This window comes from Lolium rigidum, chromosome 6 (assembly GCF_022539505.1).
Source record: "Lolium rigidum isolate FL_2022 chromosome 6, APGP_CSIRO_Lrig_0.1, whole genome shotgun sequence".
Lineage (NCBI taxonomy): Eukaryota > Viridiplantae > Streptophyta > Magnoliopsida > Poales > Poaceae > Lolium > Lolium rigidum.
In genome coordinates, this window is record NC_061513.1 from 73,733,288 (window position 1) to 73,748,859 (window position 15,572).

General features: G+C 44.4%; 1 protein-coding gene across 1 annotated transcript; it reads right to left on the minus strand.

Annotated features, from left to right (window-relative positions):
* Positions 1–1,418: 1,418 nt before the first annotated feature.
* On the minus strand, positions 1,419–3,868 carry LOC124668588 (laccase-8-like). The gene is made up of 6 exons (XM_047205698.1): positions 3,797–3,868; positions 3,535–3,686; positions 3,195–3,442; positions 2,665–2,787; positions 1,659–2,576; positions 1,419–1,567 (listed from the first exon to the last, which is right to left on the minus strand). Exons 1-6 carry the CDS (start codon positions 3,866–3,868, stop codon positions 1,440–1,442), a joined length of 1,641 nt encoding a protein of 546 aa, XP_047061654.1. The 3' UTR covers positions 1,419–1,439.
* Between the last annotated feature and the right edge of the window lie 11,704 nt (positions 3,869–15,572).

Genomic DNA, 15,572 nt, shown 5'->3' on the forward strand with positions numbered 1-15,572 from the left:
AAACAATCAAGGGCGGTGGACTCCGCCATCCGAAGATAGTCATCTCGCAGTATCACCGAGAGCTCCATACGCCGAGCATCCTCATAGCCACCGTGCACTTCTGCAGTGACGAAAATCCAACCAAACCAAGTGCAATCCGCCTTGCATCTGAAGTAGGGATCAAAGTGGCGGATGGCATACACAATTTGCAGTAAATAGCTTCCGCTCATCCCGAAACGACGCCGGAAAACACTCTCACCGTGCAATGGATTGTCGGCGAAGTAGTCGGCGTACAACATGCGAGTAGCCCTCCATTCGCCGTCTCGGCTTGCACTTCCGGCGACCTCGTGCCGACCCACCACGCCGACGAGTTGCCAGTCCGGCGTACATGCTTGCCAAGCAACCAAGGATCATCATGTGCTCGTCGTTTTGGGCGGCTGCTGCCATCTCTTCTTGCATAAGCTCGACGAACATCTGCTCCTCCTCTTCGTCCGAGTCCATGGCCGGCGAGGCAAATGGACGAACACCTGACGGGCGTGGTCGAGGCAACCCGAGCCGCGAGCGACGACGAGCAAGCGGGCCGGAAAACAGGCCGGGCGGAAGAGCAGCCGGATAGGTCGTCGTCCAAACACGGCGGAATATAGGCAGGTGGGGGAAGGAGTGGCGGCGCAATCGGGCAACAAGCCGCCGGGGTGGTGCCGGCGGCGAGAGAGATACGAGGGGTGGGGGAGATTTTGAGCAACGTGGCGGTGGGGTTCGTGCGTCGAGTCACCGACAGATCGGGCCCTTCCCCGCTTTTCACTCGTCCGGAGTCCCCGAGAGCTCCCCGGGGGCCGGGGGGCGTGGGATCGCCGGATGAATTTAGGCCCAAATCCGGACAAAAACGAGGAACCGGGGGCGCGACTGGGCCGAATTTCGCCGTCCGGATGGAAAAAACGCTCGCCGGGGGCCTCCTCGGGGGGACGAGTGGAGATGCTCTAATCTCGCTCCCGGAATCTCCATCGTCGCTCTCTCCCGAAACCCAAGTCTACAATACGTAGGCATTGCCGATGTGTTCTCTCGTCAATTGGCGCCGTCTGTGGGGATCGAACCCACGACCACGTGGGCCGTCAATTGACAAGTCCATTTTTTCATGAAACAACTTTATGAGCGCGTAACACGTGAAGATGTACGTGCAAATTTTTCGTTTCAATTTTTTAAATTTTCAAAATGCGTGTACATGCATTTCAAAATAAAGGGAGCAGCCAAAATATCACTCCCGTAAACATATGTTTGTAATAGCTTTATCCAGAACCAATTCAAAGCTTTGAACAATCTACTAAGCTTTCAAAAAAATTGACAAAAAGATTATTTTAATATCGTTAAGAAGCTTTTCAACAAATGTATCAAATCAGACATGCTCACACAACTAGACAGACAAATAACCAACTAGGGGTATAAGGTAGGGTTGCGCTCGATCATTAGCATTTCGGGTAGCCAACAGGCGGCGGAGGAAGCAGATTGGGGGCTGGACCGTCGAGCACCTCAAATACCATCCCCAGCCCCAACGGCAGGTGAGCGTCCAAGTGACAATGCATGAACCACATACCTGCACAAACCAGTCATCGCTATATGTTCAGTCACTAACCGAAGCCTCGCGGCCAATTCCAAGGAATAATCAATCAGTTTGGCACACTCACCTGGATTGTTCGCTGTGAACCGTATCGCGGCCCACCCGCCGCGGGGCACAGCGACCGTGTTGCGCACCTGTGGGTTCACGAGGTTGAACGCACCCCTCGTTGTTGGGTCAAAGCTCCCGAGCCCATGCGCCAACACGAAGAAATTGAACCCGTGCAGGTGGATCGGGTGGCTCTCTGTACCAAGGTTGTTTCTGTACGCCCTGCTCTGCAGCACTACCTCTACCACTTCGTTGTACATTACCTTCATCACGGATGTCGCCTTTCTGATCACTGGCACCGGCGGCGGAGACATCGGGAAGTCCTCGGAGTAAACGGCTGGAAGACCGTCGTATAGTGCCTCGAGGAGAGACACGTTCTTGGGGAACTGGAACGAGTACCCGTTCATGGATGCCACGAGCGCGAAATTCTGGCATTTCGTCTGGTCCGGCGCGCACGGCTCCTGGTCCAACCCGAACTCCACCACCAGGCTGTGGTTCACCGTTGTTGGCACGGCCGGGTCGCCCGGCCGGGCAAGGCCGGTGAGAGACCAGTAGAAGGTACCGGCGGTGACGATGTCATTGTGGGCCGGCATGGCTGGCATGGAGGCAACAGTGTTGTTCGGTGCCTTGGTGTACCTGACGATGCCCGTGGCGGTGCCGGTGTTGAAGGGGATCGAGACGGTCTTGCTGTCAAACACTTTGGCCGCCATGTAGTACAGTCCTGGCGGCGCTGACGTGGTCATGAGGGCATCCACCGTTTGCCCTGGCGAGATCACGATGATATCGGTGACGTATGGGTCGGTGTAGCTTGCATCGACGGCGACCACGGTGAAGTTGTGGCCAGCCAACTTGAAGAAGAGCTCAACATTGACTGCGGCGTTGATGATCCGGAGGAGGTATGTCTTGTTGGACGCCACCTCCATTTCGTAGACACCGGCACCTAATATATGATCCCGGTTTCAGGCAGTTAGCAATGTGCTGTGTTCAATTTCAATTATAAATTTTACGCTAGGTCCGCGGAGTTCTACCTTTGCAGGGAGCCTGGTCCCCTCGTTTGCCGTTGATGGTGAGCGCGTCCGAAATAGCCGGTCCTAGGCCGGTCAAGTGCGCATCGATCTCAACGTCGTTCACATTTTTGTTCCACCACTCGCCTATCAAAGAATTGTGTACAAACATTACATGGTAATTGGCAAATAAATACACTGGAGCGAGAACAATGTGCTTGCACTTAAACAGAAGTTTCTATTTGTAGTTATTTTATTTTTGAAAGGGGGGCATTTTCCGATCACTGCATCGACCAACGCATACAACGTTTTATTTAGTTATTGAAAGTTTTAGCGTTTACAATTTTCCAATCACAACTGGTTGAATCATGAATGAACCACTTAAAAATAGCAAGACGGTACATGTGGCGTTAGACAAAAGTTTCTTTTTTTTCTTCAGCTAAACAGAAGTTTGTTTAAAGCCAATTGTATCATTTTTTTTAAAGCCAGTTGTATCATTTGCTTAAAGCTAAACAATAGATATGTTTGTGGAATCGCGTTAGCTTTCATCATACCAAGTATTATTGGAATTTCTCCATACGGCACCGTGAACGGGTAGCCAGCAGTGCCATTTCTGGGCTTTATGATGAGCGCGCCGTGGATGGTGGCCCGGAGGAGCGAGGAATGGGCGTGCCACCACAGGGTTCCCTCCTGGCCCGTGATGTTGAACTGGTACGTGAAATTACCAGAAGGCTGTATGGAGCAGTCCGTTATCAGGTACGCCCCGTCGGCCCAGCCATTCAGCAACTGAAATATGCCGTGCCTGCAATTAACGAACGAATGATGATCCACTCGTTCGACGCCAAAACACGACCTAATTCGCAAGCAGGAGGAGCAGGAAGCTTTGAGACTTACCAGTGGACGGATAATGAGTACGGCGATTCGTTCACAACGTGGACGACCACTGTATCTCCTTCGTTGGCCTCTATGGTCGGTCCGGGCAACTGCTTGTTGGCCGTGTATATCACACTCTTCGTGCAAAGCTGAGAGATGTTCATGGCACCCACCTGAATTAACATGGAATGTCCTCATGGTCACTTGTAGCTATGCTTAAGTATGGCCTGAAAGCTGCAACTGATATGTCAAACTAAAGCAGCTATTGGTACGAGAAACTTACGTTGAAGGTGTGCTCCACGACTGCCGCGCTGGCCATCGCCGCGCAGAGAGCCAGCACGAGCGGCACGATCATGGCTGCCGCTGGCTCCATCACTCAATTCCTAGATACCAACTGGTGGAATAAACAAGCTACACTATAAGCTCATGGCTTGGATGACCTTATATATGCAGATACCCAGTTGCTACTAACTGGAACTCATCGTACCTGGAACAACTCTCGATCGCGAGCGTCTAATGATCCAATTGATGACCCATAGCGTAAGAGCTTGTGCTAACGACGTAACCAGACTGCGACAGCAATATACAATAAGTCAATAACGCGCGCTATACTACCTTGTCACATGCATGCACTACTTCAACAGTTACTTTTAGCCTTAGGTCGTGATGGAGCTGTTTGAACTAAGATACCTCTTGCCGTCGTTTCCTTTTTGTTTTAAGCGCCCGCACTTTCTTCTCAGTACTTCGCTAGGAAAGTTCTACTAATAGACCAGATAGGATCATAGGCACCGCCCGTTTCACCCACGTCAAGTCGTCGGCGGTAGCGGGCGATTTCAAAGGATCAAAAGTGCCCGTCACAACCCTGTGGGCATTTGACTTGATCGTGATGGTTTTTATTAAGCAAAACATGATCATTTTTCAGTGCTGATGTTTCCCCAGGAAGTCTTATGGCTTGATTTAGTTACAAACCGCACAAGTGCGTCATTCTTTTTCTTTTTCTTTGTGAGGAAATCAGTGTACCATTCTGCCCGTGTGCATCTTCTTGCGTAGAGGCCAGTTATGATTCTTCGCGGATGTACTGCCGGGACCTTTGATGATGCGATGATTGAGTCGATAAAATTCTCTTTCGTTGGCCATGTTTACATTGGCAGGATTGGGTCATCCTTGTGATGAGAAGGACATAGACCTATTCTACCCGACTACCACTATTACAATTGGGGACCGCTTAACTGCTATTTTTTGGCCAAACCCAATGGTTGCATGGCTGCAAGCCAAAGGACATTGCTCCGCCTATCTTTGCTATCTTCAAGTTCAAAAAATTTACTTCAAGCAAAGCCTTCATCATTATTGCCATATCAACAGCATTGTTTTACCCTCTGAGATTGGCGTTCACCTCACCAATGAATTCTTTCAGCTTTAGGACATGCACCTTAGCGACATTGTGTGAGATGATATTACACGGAACCTCTCTATTTGTGGCAATACACAACAGCGCGATTGCCCAATTTAAGGGAACAACCTCCAGAGTAATGAAGCCATATATTTAGAGACCCCAGGCGCCCCCAAAGTGCAAGTTTTTTTGCTTAGCTAATTTTACAGAATGATTTGCGAACGGCCAACCGAATGTAGCGGAGGATGTTATTCTACTGGGAAAAAAACAACATACATGAGAGCGTGTGACCATGTTGTTGGCTGTCAAACACTAACACAAATGACACAACATTTTTATTGACCTGGTTCAACCTCTGCATGCCAGCGAGAGAGGTCTAGTCCCGTTGAGAGAACCCCGGATGTTGTGAGAGGACAAACGAAAAAAAGCATAGTCTCGACTCCACTTGGTTTTAAATGTGTTTGTTGACAAAACGAAAATAATTTAGCGTGTGTGCTAAGTGCGTAGGATGATCCAAAGAAGTACATGACTATCGACGACCCTCCAAAACCTATAAGGTCGACATCGAAGACCCTAGTCTACGATAGGCCTTAGTGTGTAGGTTTTTAGGTTTTTGTGTGCGTCTCAAAGTAATGGCAAAGACTGAGCCTCGGAATTTTGCCTGTCATATGGTCTGCAAGGGCCGAAGTTCTGGCCCCAAACGGGGCGAAAAATCAAGACGCAGTGAAAACTGGCCCAGGCTAGGCCAAAATCTCCAGCCCTGCCTAGCCGAAGTGGTTCGACCCCAGTCCAGGCCAATTTCGGCCAAGAGCTCCGTGCTTCGTGCTCCGATTTCCAACCGGATCAACCCAGGCATATTTGTCCTGAGTTGGACCAAATTGGTTAGATTGGTCCGGGAAGGTGGCAGAATATCCGGCCCTTTAGGTGATATTTTGCATCGGATATTCCGCCCTCCCCCTCCCCCAGGAAACTCTAGGCCAACTTACCCTGGAATATGTGGCCCTGCGACTGTGCAAGGGGCAGAAACCTGAGGAGGGCTATAAATAGCTGCTCCTTTCTCAAGGGGCAAGTCCTGGATTTTCTCTCTTCTCCATACAAGTTGGTAGATATCTCTCCCTAGCCAACCAAATCATTCCATCTTTGGGGAATCGAAGGAGGAGGGCCCGATCTACCCTTTGAAAGATGGAATTTGAATTTCCTTTTCATTCCAATGTGAAACTGGTAACCCTAGATCTCCTTTTGTGGGAACTTTGTTGAGAGGCTATCACGAGGCTTGTTTGGTGTTGTACAAGCTCGTAGATAGCGGTGGAAGCCTCCAGTAGATTAGTGTAGTCGTGCCCCAACCTTGTGAAGGTTTGGTAGCCATCTCGACCGGCACCGCCCAATGGAGAAGTGGACTTAGAATTTGTGGCGGCACTTGAGAAGAAGGTGGGGCCTTTATTTAATTGGTGGCTTTTTTGGCGACACACCTCTACAACGTAGACGTACATCCCCTAAAAAGAAGGAACTACGGGAAAAAAAATATTGCGTCTCGTGTCTCCTCCACTGTTAACTCGTTCCTTCACTCCGCTCTTTTCGTTACATCTTTTCTTTCTGTTCCTTTGTGTTTGTATCATCTAGGTTGTCTACTTTGCATTGTTGACCCTTAGCTTTTTTTTTTAAGCCTAAAAATTGAAAAATCTTAAAAAATTCTAGCTCCTATTCACCCCCTATAGTCGCTATTACGTACCTTTCAATTGTTATCACAGCCTAGGCTCTTATTCAGACTTTACCGCCAAAGAGTATGGGTGATGACAAGGATAAGGGAAGTGAAGTTATAGCCACGGGCATTTAAAATCCGCTGGTAATTGAGAGCTAGCACTCCGTCCACCTTGGATGACCACAAGAAATTTAAGTCTTCCATTATGGTCAAAATGCAATCTATGCTTGCAGGATTTCTGCTCCAAAAGATAACCCAATTCCTAATGTTGGAGCATCTCCAAAATTCGCTTCCATTGTGAAAACGCTCATTAGGTTTATTCCATGAATGGACAATCCTATTAAGGAGAATCCAGAAGGCGCCGACACATCTACTTCGAAGGAAGAGGGTGAACCCAAAGGATCAGGGGCATCCAAAGGATAACCATGTGGTGCCTCCACAAAATGATTATACTCTGAATCCTCCCATTCATATTCATCACACTACAAAGGAAAACATTTTTTTTGACAAATCACTTTCGTCATGTTAAGGCCAATTTTCGTCAAGGATTACTTCGCGGTGACAAAATTTGATCGTCATGGGGTTCGTCAAGGAAGCTCCGTCATAAAATATCGGGGGTGATGGTATGCATTTTTTCGTCAACGTCAAATGTTTGATGGTGACGACATGCAAATTCGTCAACATCAAAGGTTCATTGTTGACAGACAGGTTTGTCACGAAAAATTGCAACTTTCGTCAATATCTAAATCTTGGGAAGCTTCTGATTGGTCCAAAAAAGCATACATGGCCTTACATGTGGGTCCATTTGGCTTCGACAACATGGGTCCGACGGCGCCGACATGGATATCCGGTGGGACCCACAAAATATTATGACAAGCTGGACCCACAATATTCCGACCGGTGGGATCCACAAAATTCGGACAAGTGGGACCAGGTTGTTGCCGACATATGGGTCCCAATAATGCTGACCGGTGGGACCCACAAATTCCGACAAGTGGGACCAGAAATTGGTGCCACGTGGTTTCATTTAATAGTGACGTTGTGACATTTTCCGTCACCTTTTGAATTTGACAAAATTTGAGAGCATTTGAATTATTTGCGAAATTTGGGAAACAAAAAAGCTGGCGAAATATCAAAAAGTAGACAATAAATATCATACTTAAATGGTGGCACAAGAAGTATATATGTCTCTCACGAGACCGAAAGATTCATAAGAAAATTACAATTGGAACACAAAGAAATTAAAAGACCTATGATTAATAATGTTGTAGGACGGTGGTGCAATAGATTAGTTGCCCTGGGATTCAGACATGGATGGTGGCTGGGATGTCCTCAAGAGCAAATTAAGCACGACATCCATTTCTCGTCGACCTCTTTTCATAAGCCGAGTCTTTTCTTCTTGGGCTTTCTTCACAGCTTCAAGTTCTTCCTCCCGCTTCTTCCCGATATCTTCAAATTTTTCATCTTGTTCTTGCAGTCTTGCCCGCATCTCACCGTGGTACGTTTCAGCTGCTCGTATGGAGTTCTCGCTCTTGATCCGCGGCCTTTGTTGTAGCTCTCGGATGCGTGTAGCTGAGACGAGAAGACTTCCTGGAACTTGTTGCGACGCCCAATCTTGGTAGGAATGTCTTGTTGCGGGTGGTGGATGGGCTTTTCTCGCTCGTAACTAAGCTGAACAATTTGCAAATCGATCAAATCAGGTTCATCTTCATTGCGTGGCGCCGCTTTTTTGCCACCATTTGATCCTGCATAAAGATTACAATCATTGCATGGACAACATACAAAACTGGATTATATTATATTGTGCTAATAAGAAATATTTCTTACATATGCACTTTTTGCTTCAGCACTCATAATGTTATCCTTGTTAGTGTGTGTGATTCTAAAAAATTCAATTGGAGAGGTTTCTTCTTCCTCGTTGCTTAGCCTTCTGCTTGAAAAAAATGTAGAATGCACATTACCATTGTACACTCGTGTATGACGAAGTATGAACCGTATTAGGAAATTCGAACACTTACTAGATGTTCCCAGTGAGCAACATAGCTTCGAGATCCGAGTGGTATGGAACTGTTTCACAGCTTCTCTCGTTCTTTCCATTTATTACACACGATTCCTATGTTCGAGTACATGCATTTTATTTATCCGGATCGGAGAAATGTAAGAATTCGGTAGCTGTTATTGAAAGGAATAACGTTTATGTACCTGGTACTTCTCATCAAACCATCTTTTCACCAGTTCTTTCCAGCTTTTCTCTTCTACATGACCTGGCTTCTTGAGATATGCTTGCTCCAGTGTGAGATTTTTAATTTTCGGCCAATACTCCTTTTTAAGCCTATATCGGAACTCGCCGAATACTAACTTGCAGCATATCAGCGCACACATCTTGAGCCACCTCATCATTTTTGTCCATATTAAACTTTCCCTTCAAAATAGTGATGCATTAATCGGTAGATTCTTAGATAGTTGATCATGTAGCATACTAATTAGGTTAAACCAAGATTGTACAGGACTCACCGCTACCGTACTTATAGCATGAGGAATGACATGTTTGAGAGTGTCATCTTTCTTGTACTGTGTCCAGTGTGTTGCAAGCGGCATTTTTTCACGGATGTGAATACCAACCTCATTGCTCAGCTTTGCTGACTGGACATAATCATTGGGTCTCCTGACACCAGCAGTGAATTCAATTGGCATCTTATTGCCACCATTTCTTCTTGTGTACTCATGTAGTCCATGGCCCATGGTACGTCTGCGTCCACCTCTCTTTCTCTTACTACCGCCAGATGTTGTCAATGTCTCTGAAATAAGAGATATGAAATGATTCTCTTTTATATGAAAATATGCGGTACGGTGTTTAGTTTTTACAAACTTTCATACCTTGCCGCTCAAAGTTTACAATTTGATTGTCCTCGGGAGATGAGGTGCTGCCTCCGGATGTCATGATCTCGGTTAGGTGAGGGTGCTCCTTCGGTGTTCGGACCAGCAGTGGCCGTCGGCTCATCGGATGACCCAGCTTCGAGTTCGGTTGTTGCCATTGATCTTGTTGCAATGTTGGATGGTGCAACTTCGGGTATGGATCGCTTCTTCGTGCAACTATTGCAGTAAGAAGCAACTATCTCGCAAGCAAAGTAGAGGCTACATTAGTAGGAAACATTTAGCATGTACGTATTTCCTATCATAGTTCAGACATAGTTCCACAGACCTGAGCTGAAGTTTTGCCGACAGTGCGCTAATCCTCATCTGAATGAAGATCATCATCAGCAGTAGCTATCTCTTCTGGATTCGGTTCATACGAAGGGTCCTCTTCGACCTCCATCTCTTCGCAGTCTGTGTCCTTTAGATTGTTACTAGTTCCTATTTGTACCCCACCATACACTAATGTACGTGCAAAACCGAGAGAAATCTTTCTGAAATTTGTGGGCAGGTCCATATTTTTCAGCGAAATTTTTTTCCATGCGTACTACATTTTCTTGCATTTGTTTCTCCTTGGCAAGCTCATATGCCGGCTTGACGGGGTTTTGTGTCTCCGCTGAAATAATCGGAAGAGCGGAGCGTGAACAAAACATAAGAGGGGGCCAATGATACGTCTCCGACGTATCGATAATTTCTTATGTTCTATGCCACATTATTGATGTTATCTACATGTTTTATGCACACTTTATGTCATATTCGTGCATTTTCTGGAACTAACCTATTAACAAGATGCCGAAGTGCCGCTGTCGTTTTCTCGCTGTTTTTGGTTTCGTAAATCCTAGTAAGGAAATATTCTCGGAATTGGACGAAATCAAAGCCCGGGGGCCTATTTTCTCACGAAGCTTCCGGAAGTCCGAAGGAGAGACGAAGAGGGGCCACGGAGGGGCCACACCATAGGCGGCGCGGCCCCCCCTTGGCCGCGCGGCCCTGTGGTGTGGGGCCCCCGTGCCGCCTCTTGACCTGCCCTTCCGCCTATAAAAAGTCTCCGTGACGACACCCCCAGTACCGAGAGCCACGATACGGAAAACCTTACTGAGACGCCGCCGCCGCCGATCCCATCTCGGGGGATCCAGGAGATCGCCTCCGGCACCCTGCCGGAGAGGGGAATCATCTCCCGGAGGACTCTACGCCGTCATGGTCGCCTCCGGAGTGATGAGTGAGTAGTTCACCCCTGGACTATGGGTCCATAGCAGTAGCTAGATGGTTGTCTTCTCCTCATTGTGCTTCATTGTTGGATCTTGTGAGCTGCCTAACATGATCAAGATCATCTATCCGTAATTCTATATGTTGTGTTTGTCGGGATCCGATGGATAGAGAATACCATGTCATGTTAATTATCAAGTTATTATACATGTGTTGTTTATGATCTTGCATGCTCTCCGTTTCTAGTAGAGGCTCGGCCAAGTTTTTACTTTTAACTCCAAGAGGGAGTATTTATGCTCGATAGTGGGGTCATGCCTGCATTGACACCTGGGACGGTGACAGTAAGTGCTAAGGTTGTGTTGTGCTGTTGCCACTAGGGATAAAACATTGGCGCTATGTCCGAGGATGTAGTTGCCGATTACATTACGCACCATACTTAATGCAATTGTCTCGTTGTTTAGCAACTTAATACCGGAGGGGGTTCGGATGATAACCTCGAAGGTGGACTTTTTAGGCATAGATGCAGCTTGGATGGCGGTCTATGTACTTTGTCGTAATGCCCAATTAAATCTCACTATACTTATCATGTCATGTATGTGCATTGTTATGCCCTCTCTATTTGTCAATTGCCCGACTGTAATTTATTCACCCAACATGCTTTTATCTTATGGGAGAGACACCTCTAGTGAACTGTGGACCCCGGTCCATTCTTTAATACTCGAAATACAAATCTGTCGCAATACTTGTTTTACTATTTTTTCTTGCAAACAATCATCTTCCACACAATACGGTTAATCCTTTGTTACAGCAAGCCGGTGAGATTGACAACCTCACTGTTTCGTTGGGGCAAAGTACTTTGGTTGTGTTGTGCAGGTTCCACGTTGGCGCCGTAATCTCTGGTGTTGCGCCGCACTACATCCCGCCGCCATCAACCTTCAACGTGCTTCTTGGCTCCTCCTGGTTCGATAAACCTTGGTTTCTTTCTGAGGAAAATTTGCTGCTGTGCGCATCATACCTTCCTCTTGGGGTTGCCCAACGAACGTGTGAAATACACGCCATCAAGCTCTTTTTCCGGCGCCGTTGCCGGGGAGATCAAGACACGCCGCAAGGGGAGTCTCCACTTCTCAATCTCTTTACTTTGTTTTTGTCTTGCTTTATTTTATTTACTACTTTGTTTGCTGCACTTATATCAAAACACAAAAAATTAGTTGCTAGTTTTACTTTATTTACTGTCTTGTTTGCTATATCGAAAACACAAAAAAATTAGTTTACTTGCATTTACTTTATCTAGTTTGCTTTATTTACTATTGTTAAAATGGCCAACCCTGAAAATACTAAGTTGTGTGACTTCACTAGCACAAATAATAATGATTTCTTATGCACACCTATTGCTCCACCTCGCTACTACAGCAGAATTCTTTGAAATTAAACCTGCTTTACTTAATCTTGTTATGCGAGAGCAATTTTCTGGTGTTAGTTCTGATGATGCTGCTGCCCATCTCAATAATTTTGTTGAATTATGTGAAATGCAAAAGTATAAAGATGTAGATGGTGACATTATAAAATTAAAACTGTTCCCTTTCTCATTAAGAGGAAGAGCTAAAGATTGGTTGCTATCTCTGCCTAAGAATAGTATTAATTCTTGGACTAAATGCAAGGATGCTTTTATTGGTAGATATTATCCCCCTGCTAAAATTATATCTTTGAGGAGTAGCATAATGAATTTTAAACAATTAGATAATGAACATGTTGCTCAAGTTTGGGAAAGAATGAAATCTCTAGTTAAAAATTGCCCAACCCATGGACTGACTACTTGGATGATCATCCAAACCTTCTATGCAGGACTAAATTTTTCTTCGCGGAATTTATTGGATTCAGCTGCTGGAGGTACCTTTATGTCCATCACTCTTGGTGAAGCAACAAGGCTCCTTGATAATATGATGGTTAATTACTCCGAATGGCACACGGAAAGAGCTCCACAAGGTAAGAAGGTAAATTCGTTGAAGAATCCTCTTCCTTGAATGATAAGGTTGATGCTATTATGTCTATGCTTGCGAATGATAGGAATAATGTTGATCCTAATAATGTTCCATTAGCTTCATTGGTTGCCCAAGAAGAACATGTTGATGTAAACTTCATTAAAAATAATAATTTCAACAACAATGCTTATCGGAACAATTCTAGTAATAACTATAGGCCATATCCTTATAATAATGGTAACGGTTATGCTAATTCTTATGGGAATTATTAAAACAATAATAGGAATACACCCCCTGGACTTGAAGCCATGCTTAAAGAATTTATTAGTACACAAACTGCTTTTAACAAATCTGTTGAGGAAAAGCTCAATAAAATTGATATTCTTGTTTCTAGAGTTGATAGTCTTGCCTCTGATGTTGATCTTTTGAAATCGATAGTTATGCCTAATAGGGATATTGAAAATAAAATTGTTACTACAGCAAATGCCATCCAAGTCAGAATTAATGAGAATATAAGATTAATGGCTGAACTGCGTGCTAGGTGGGATAGAGAAGAAAATGAAAAACTAGCTAAAAAGGAAAATGTAGCTAAAGTTTGGACTATTACCACCACTAGCAAAGCTAATGATTCACATGTTGCTGCACCTCCTACTATCCATGATAAAATAATTGGTGTTGGCAATGCTTCTACTCCTAGTGCAAAGCGCGCAAAATTACCTGAAACTGCTAAAACTGCTGAAACCGCTTGTGATAAACCGCTGAAATTTTTTCCAACCTTGGGGATGATAATCCCATTGCTTTAGATTGTAATGATTTAGATTTTGATGATTGCCACATCTCTGAAGTTATAAAGTTCTTGCAAAAACTTGCTAAGAGTCCCAATGCTAGCGCTATAAATTTGGCTTTCACAAAACATATTACAAATGCTCTCATAAAAGCTAGAGAAGAGAAATTAAAACTTGAAACTTCTATTCCTAGAAAGCTAGAGGATGGTTGGGAGCCCATCATTAAAATGAGAGTTAAAGATTTTGATTGTAATGCTTTATGTGATCTTGGTGCAAGTATTTCTGTTATGCCTAAAAAAGTCTATGATATGCTTGACTTGCCACCATTGAAAAATTGTTTTTTGGATGTTAATCTCTCTGATAATGCTAAAAAGAAACCTTTGGGGAAAGTTGATAATGTTCATATTATGGTTAACAATAACCTTGTCCCCGTTGATTTTGTTGTCTTGGATATTGAATGCAATGCATCTTGCCCCATTATATTGGGAAAACCTTTTCTTCGAACCGTTGGTGCTACTATTGATATGAAGGAAGGTAATATTAAATATCAATTTCCTCTCAAGAAAGGTATGGAACACTTCCCTAGAAAGAGAATGAAGTTACCTTATGATTCTATCATTAGAACAAGTTATGATGTTGATGCTTCATCTTTCGATGTTACTTGAGTTACACTTTCCGCGCCTAGCCGAAAGGCGTTAAAGAAAAGCGCTTATGGGAGACAACCCATGTTTTTACTCCAGTATTTTTGTTTTATATTTGTGTCTTGGAAGTTGTTTACTACTGTAGCAACCTCTCCTTATCTTAGTTTTATGTTTTGGTTGTGCCAAGTAAAGTCTTTGATAGAAAAGTAAGTACTAGATTTGGATTACTGCGCAGTTCCAGCATTTCTTTGTCTGTCACGAATCTGGGTCTATCTCCCTGTAGGTAGCTCAGAAAATTACGCCAATTTACGAGCATGATCCTCAGATATGTACGCAACTTTCATTCAATTTGAGCATTTTCGTTTGAGCAAGTCTGGTGGCCTAATAAAATCCATCTTTACGGACTGTTCTGTTTTGACAGATTCTGTCTTTTATTTCGCATTGCCTCTTTTGCTATGTTGGATGAATTTATTTGATCCATTAATGTCCAAGTAGCTTTATGCAATGTCCAGAAGTGTTAAGAATGATTGTGTCACCTCTGAACATGTGAATTTTTATTATGCACTAACCCTCTAATGAGTTGTTTCGAGTTTGGTGTGGAGGAAGTTTTCAAGGATCAAGAGAGGAGTATGATGCAATATGATCAAGGAGAGTGAAAGTTCTAAGCTTGGGGATGCCCCGGTGGTTCACCCCTGCATATTATAAGAAGACTCAAGCGTCTAAGCTTGGGGATGCCCAAGGCATCCCCTTCTTCATCGACAAATTATCGTGTTCCTCCCCTGAAACTATATTTTTATTCGGCCACATCTTATGTACTTTGCTTGGAGCGTCGGTTTGTTTTTGTTTTTGTTTTGTTTGAATAAAATGGATCCTTGCATTCACTTTATGGGAGAGAGACACGCTCCGCTGTTGCATATGGACAAATATGTCCTTAGGTTCTACTCATAGTATTCATGGCGAAGTTTCTTCTTCGTTAAATTGTTATATGGTTGGAATTGGAAAATGATACATGTAGTAACTCTAAAAATGTCTTGGATAATTTGATACTTGGCAATTGTTGTGCTCATGTTTAAGCTCTTGCATCATATACTTTGCACCCATTAATGAAGAAATACTTAGAGCTTGTTAATTTGGTTTGCATATTTGGTTTCTCTAGAGTCTAGATAACATCTAGTATTGAGTTTTGAACAACAAGGAAGACGGTATGGAGTCTTATAATGTTTACCATATGTCTTTTATGTAAGTTTTGTTGTACCGTTCATCCTTGTGTTTGTTTCAAATAACCTTGCTAGCCTAAACCTTGTATCGAGAGGGAATACTTCTCATGCATCCAAAATCCTTGAGCCAACCACTATGCCATTTGTGTCCACCATACCTACCTACTACATGGTATTTATCCGCCATTCCAAAGTAAATTGCTTGAGTGCTACCTTTAAAATTCCATCATTC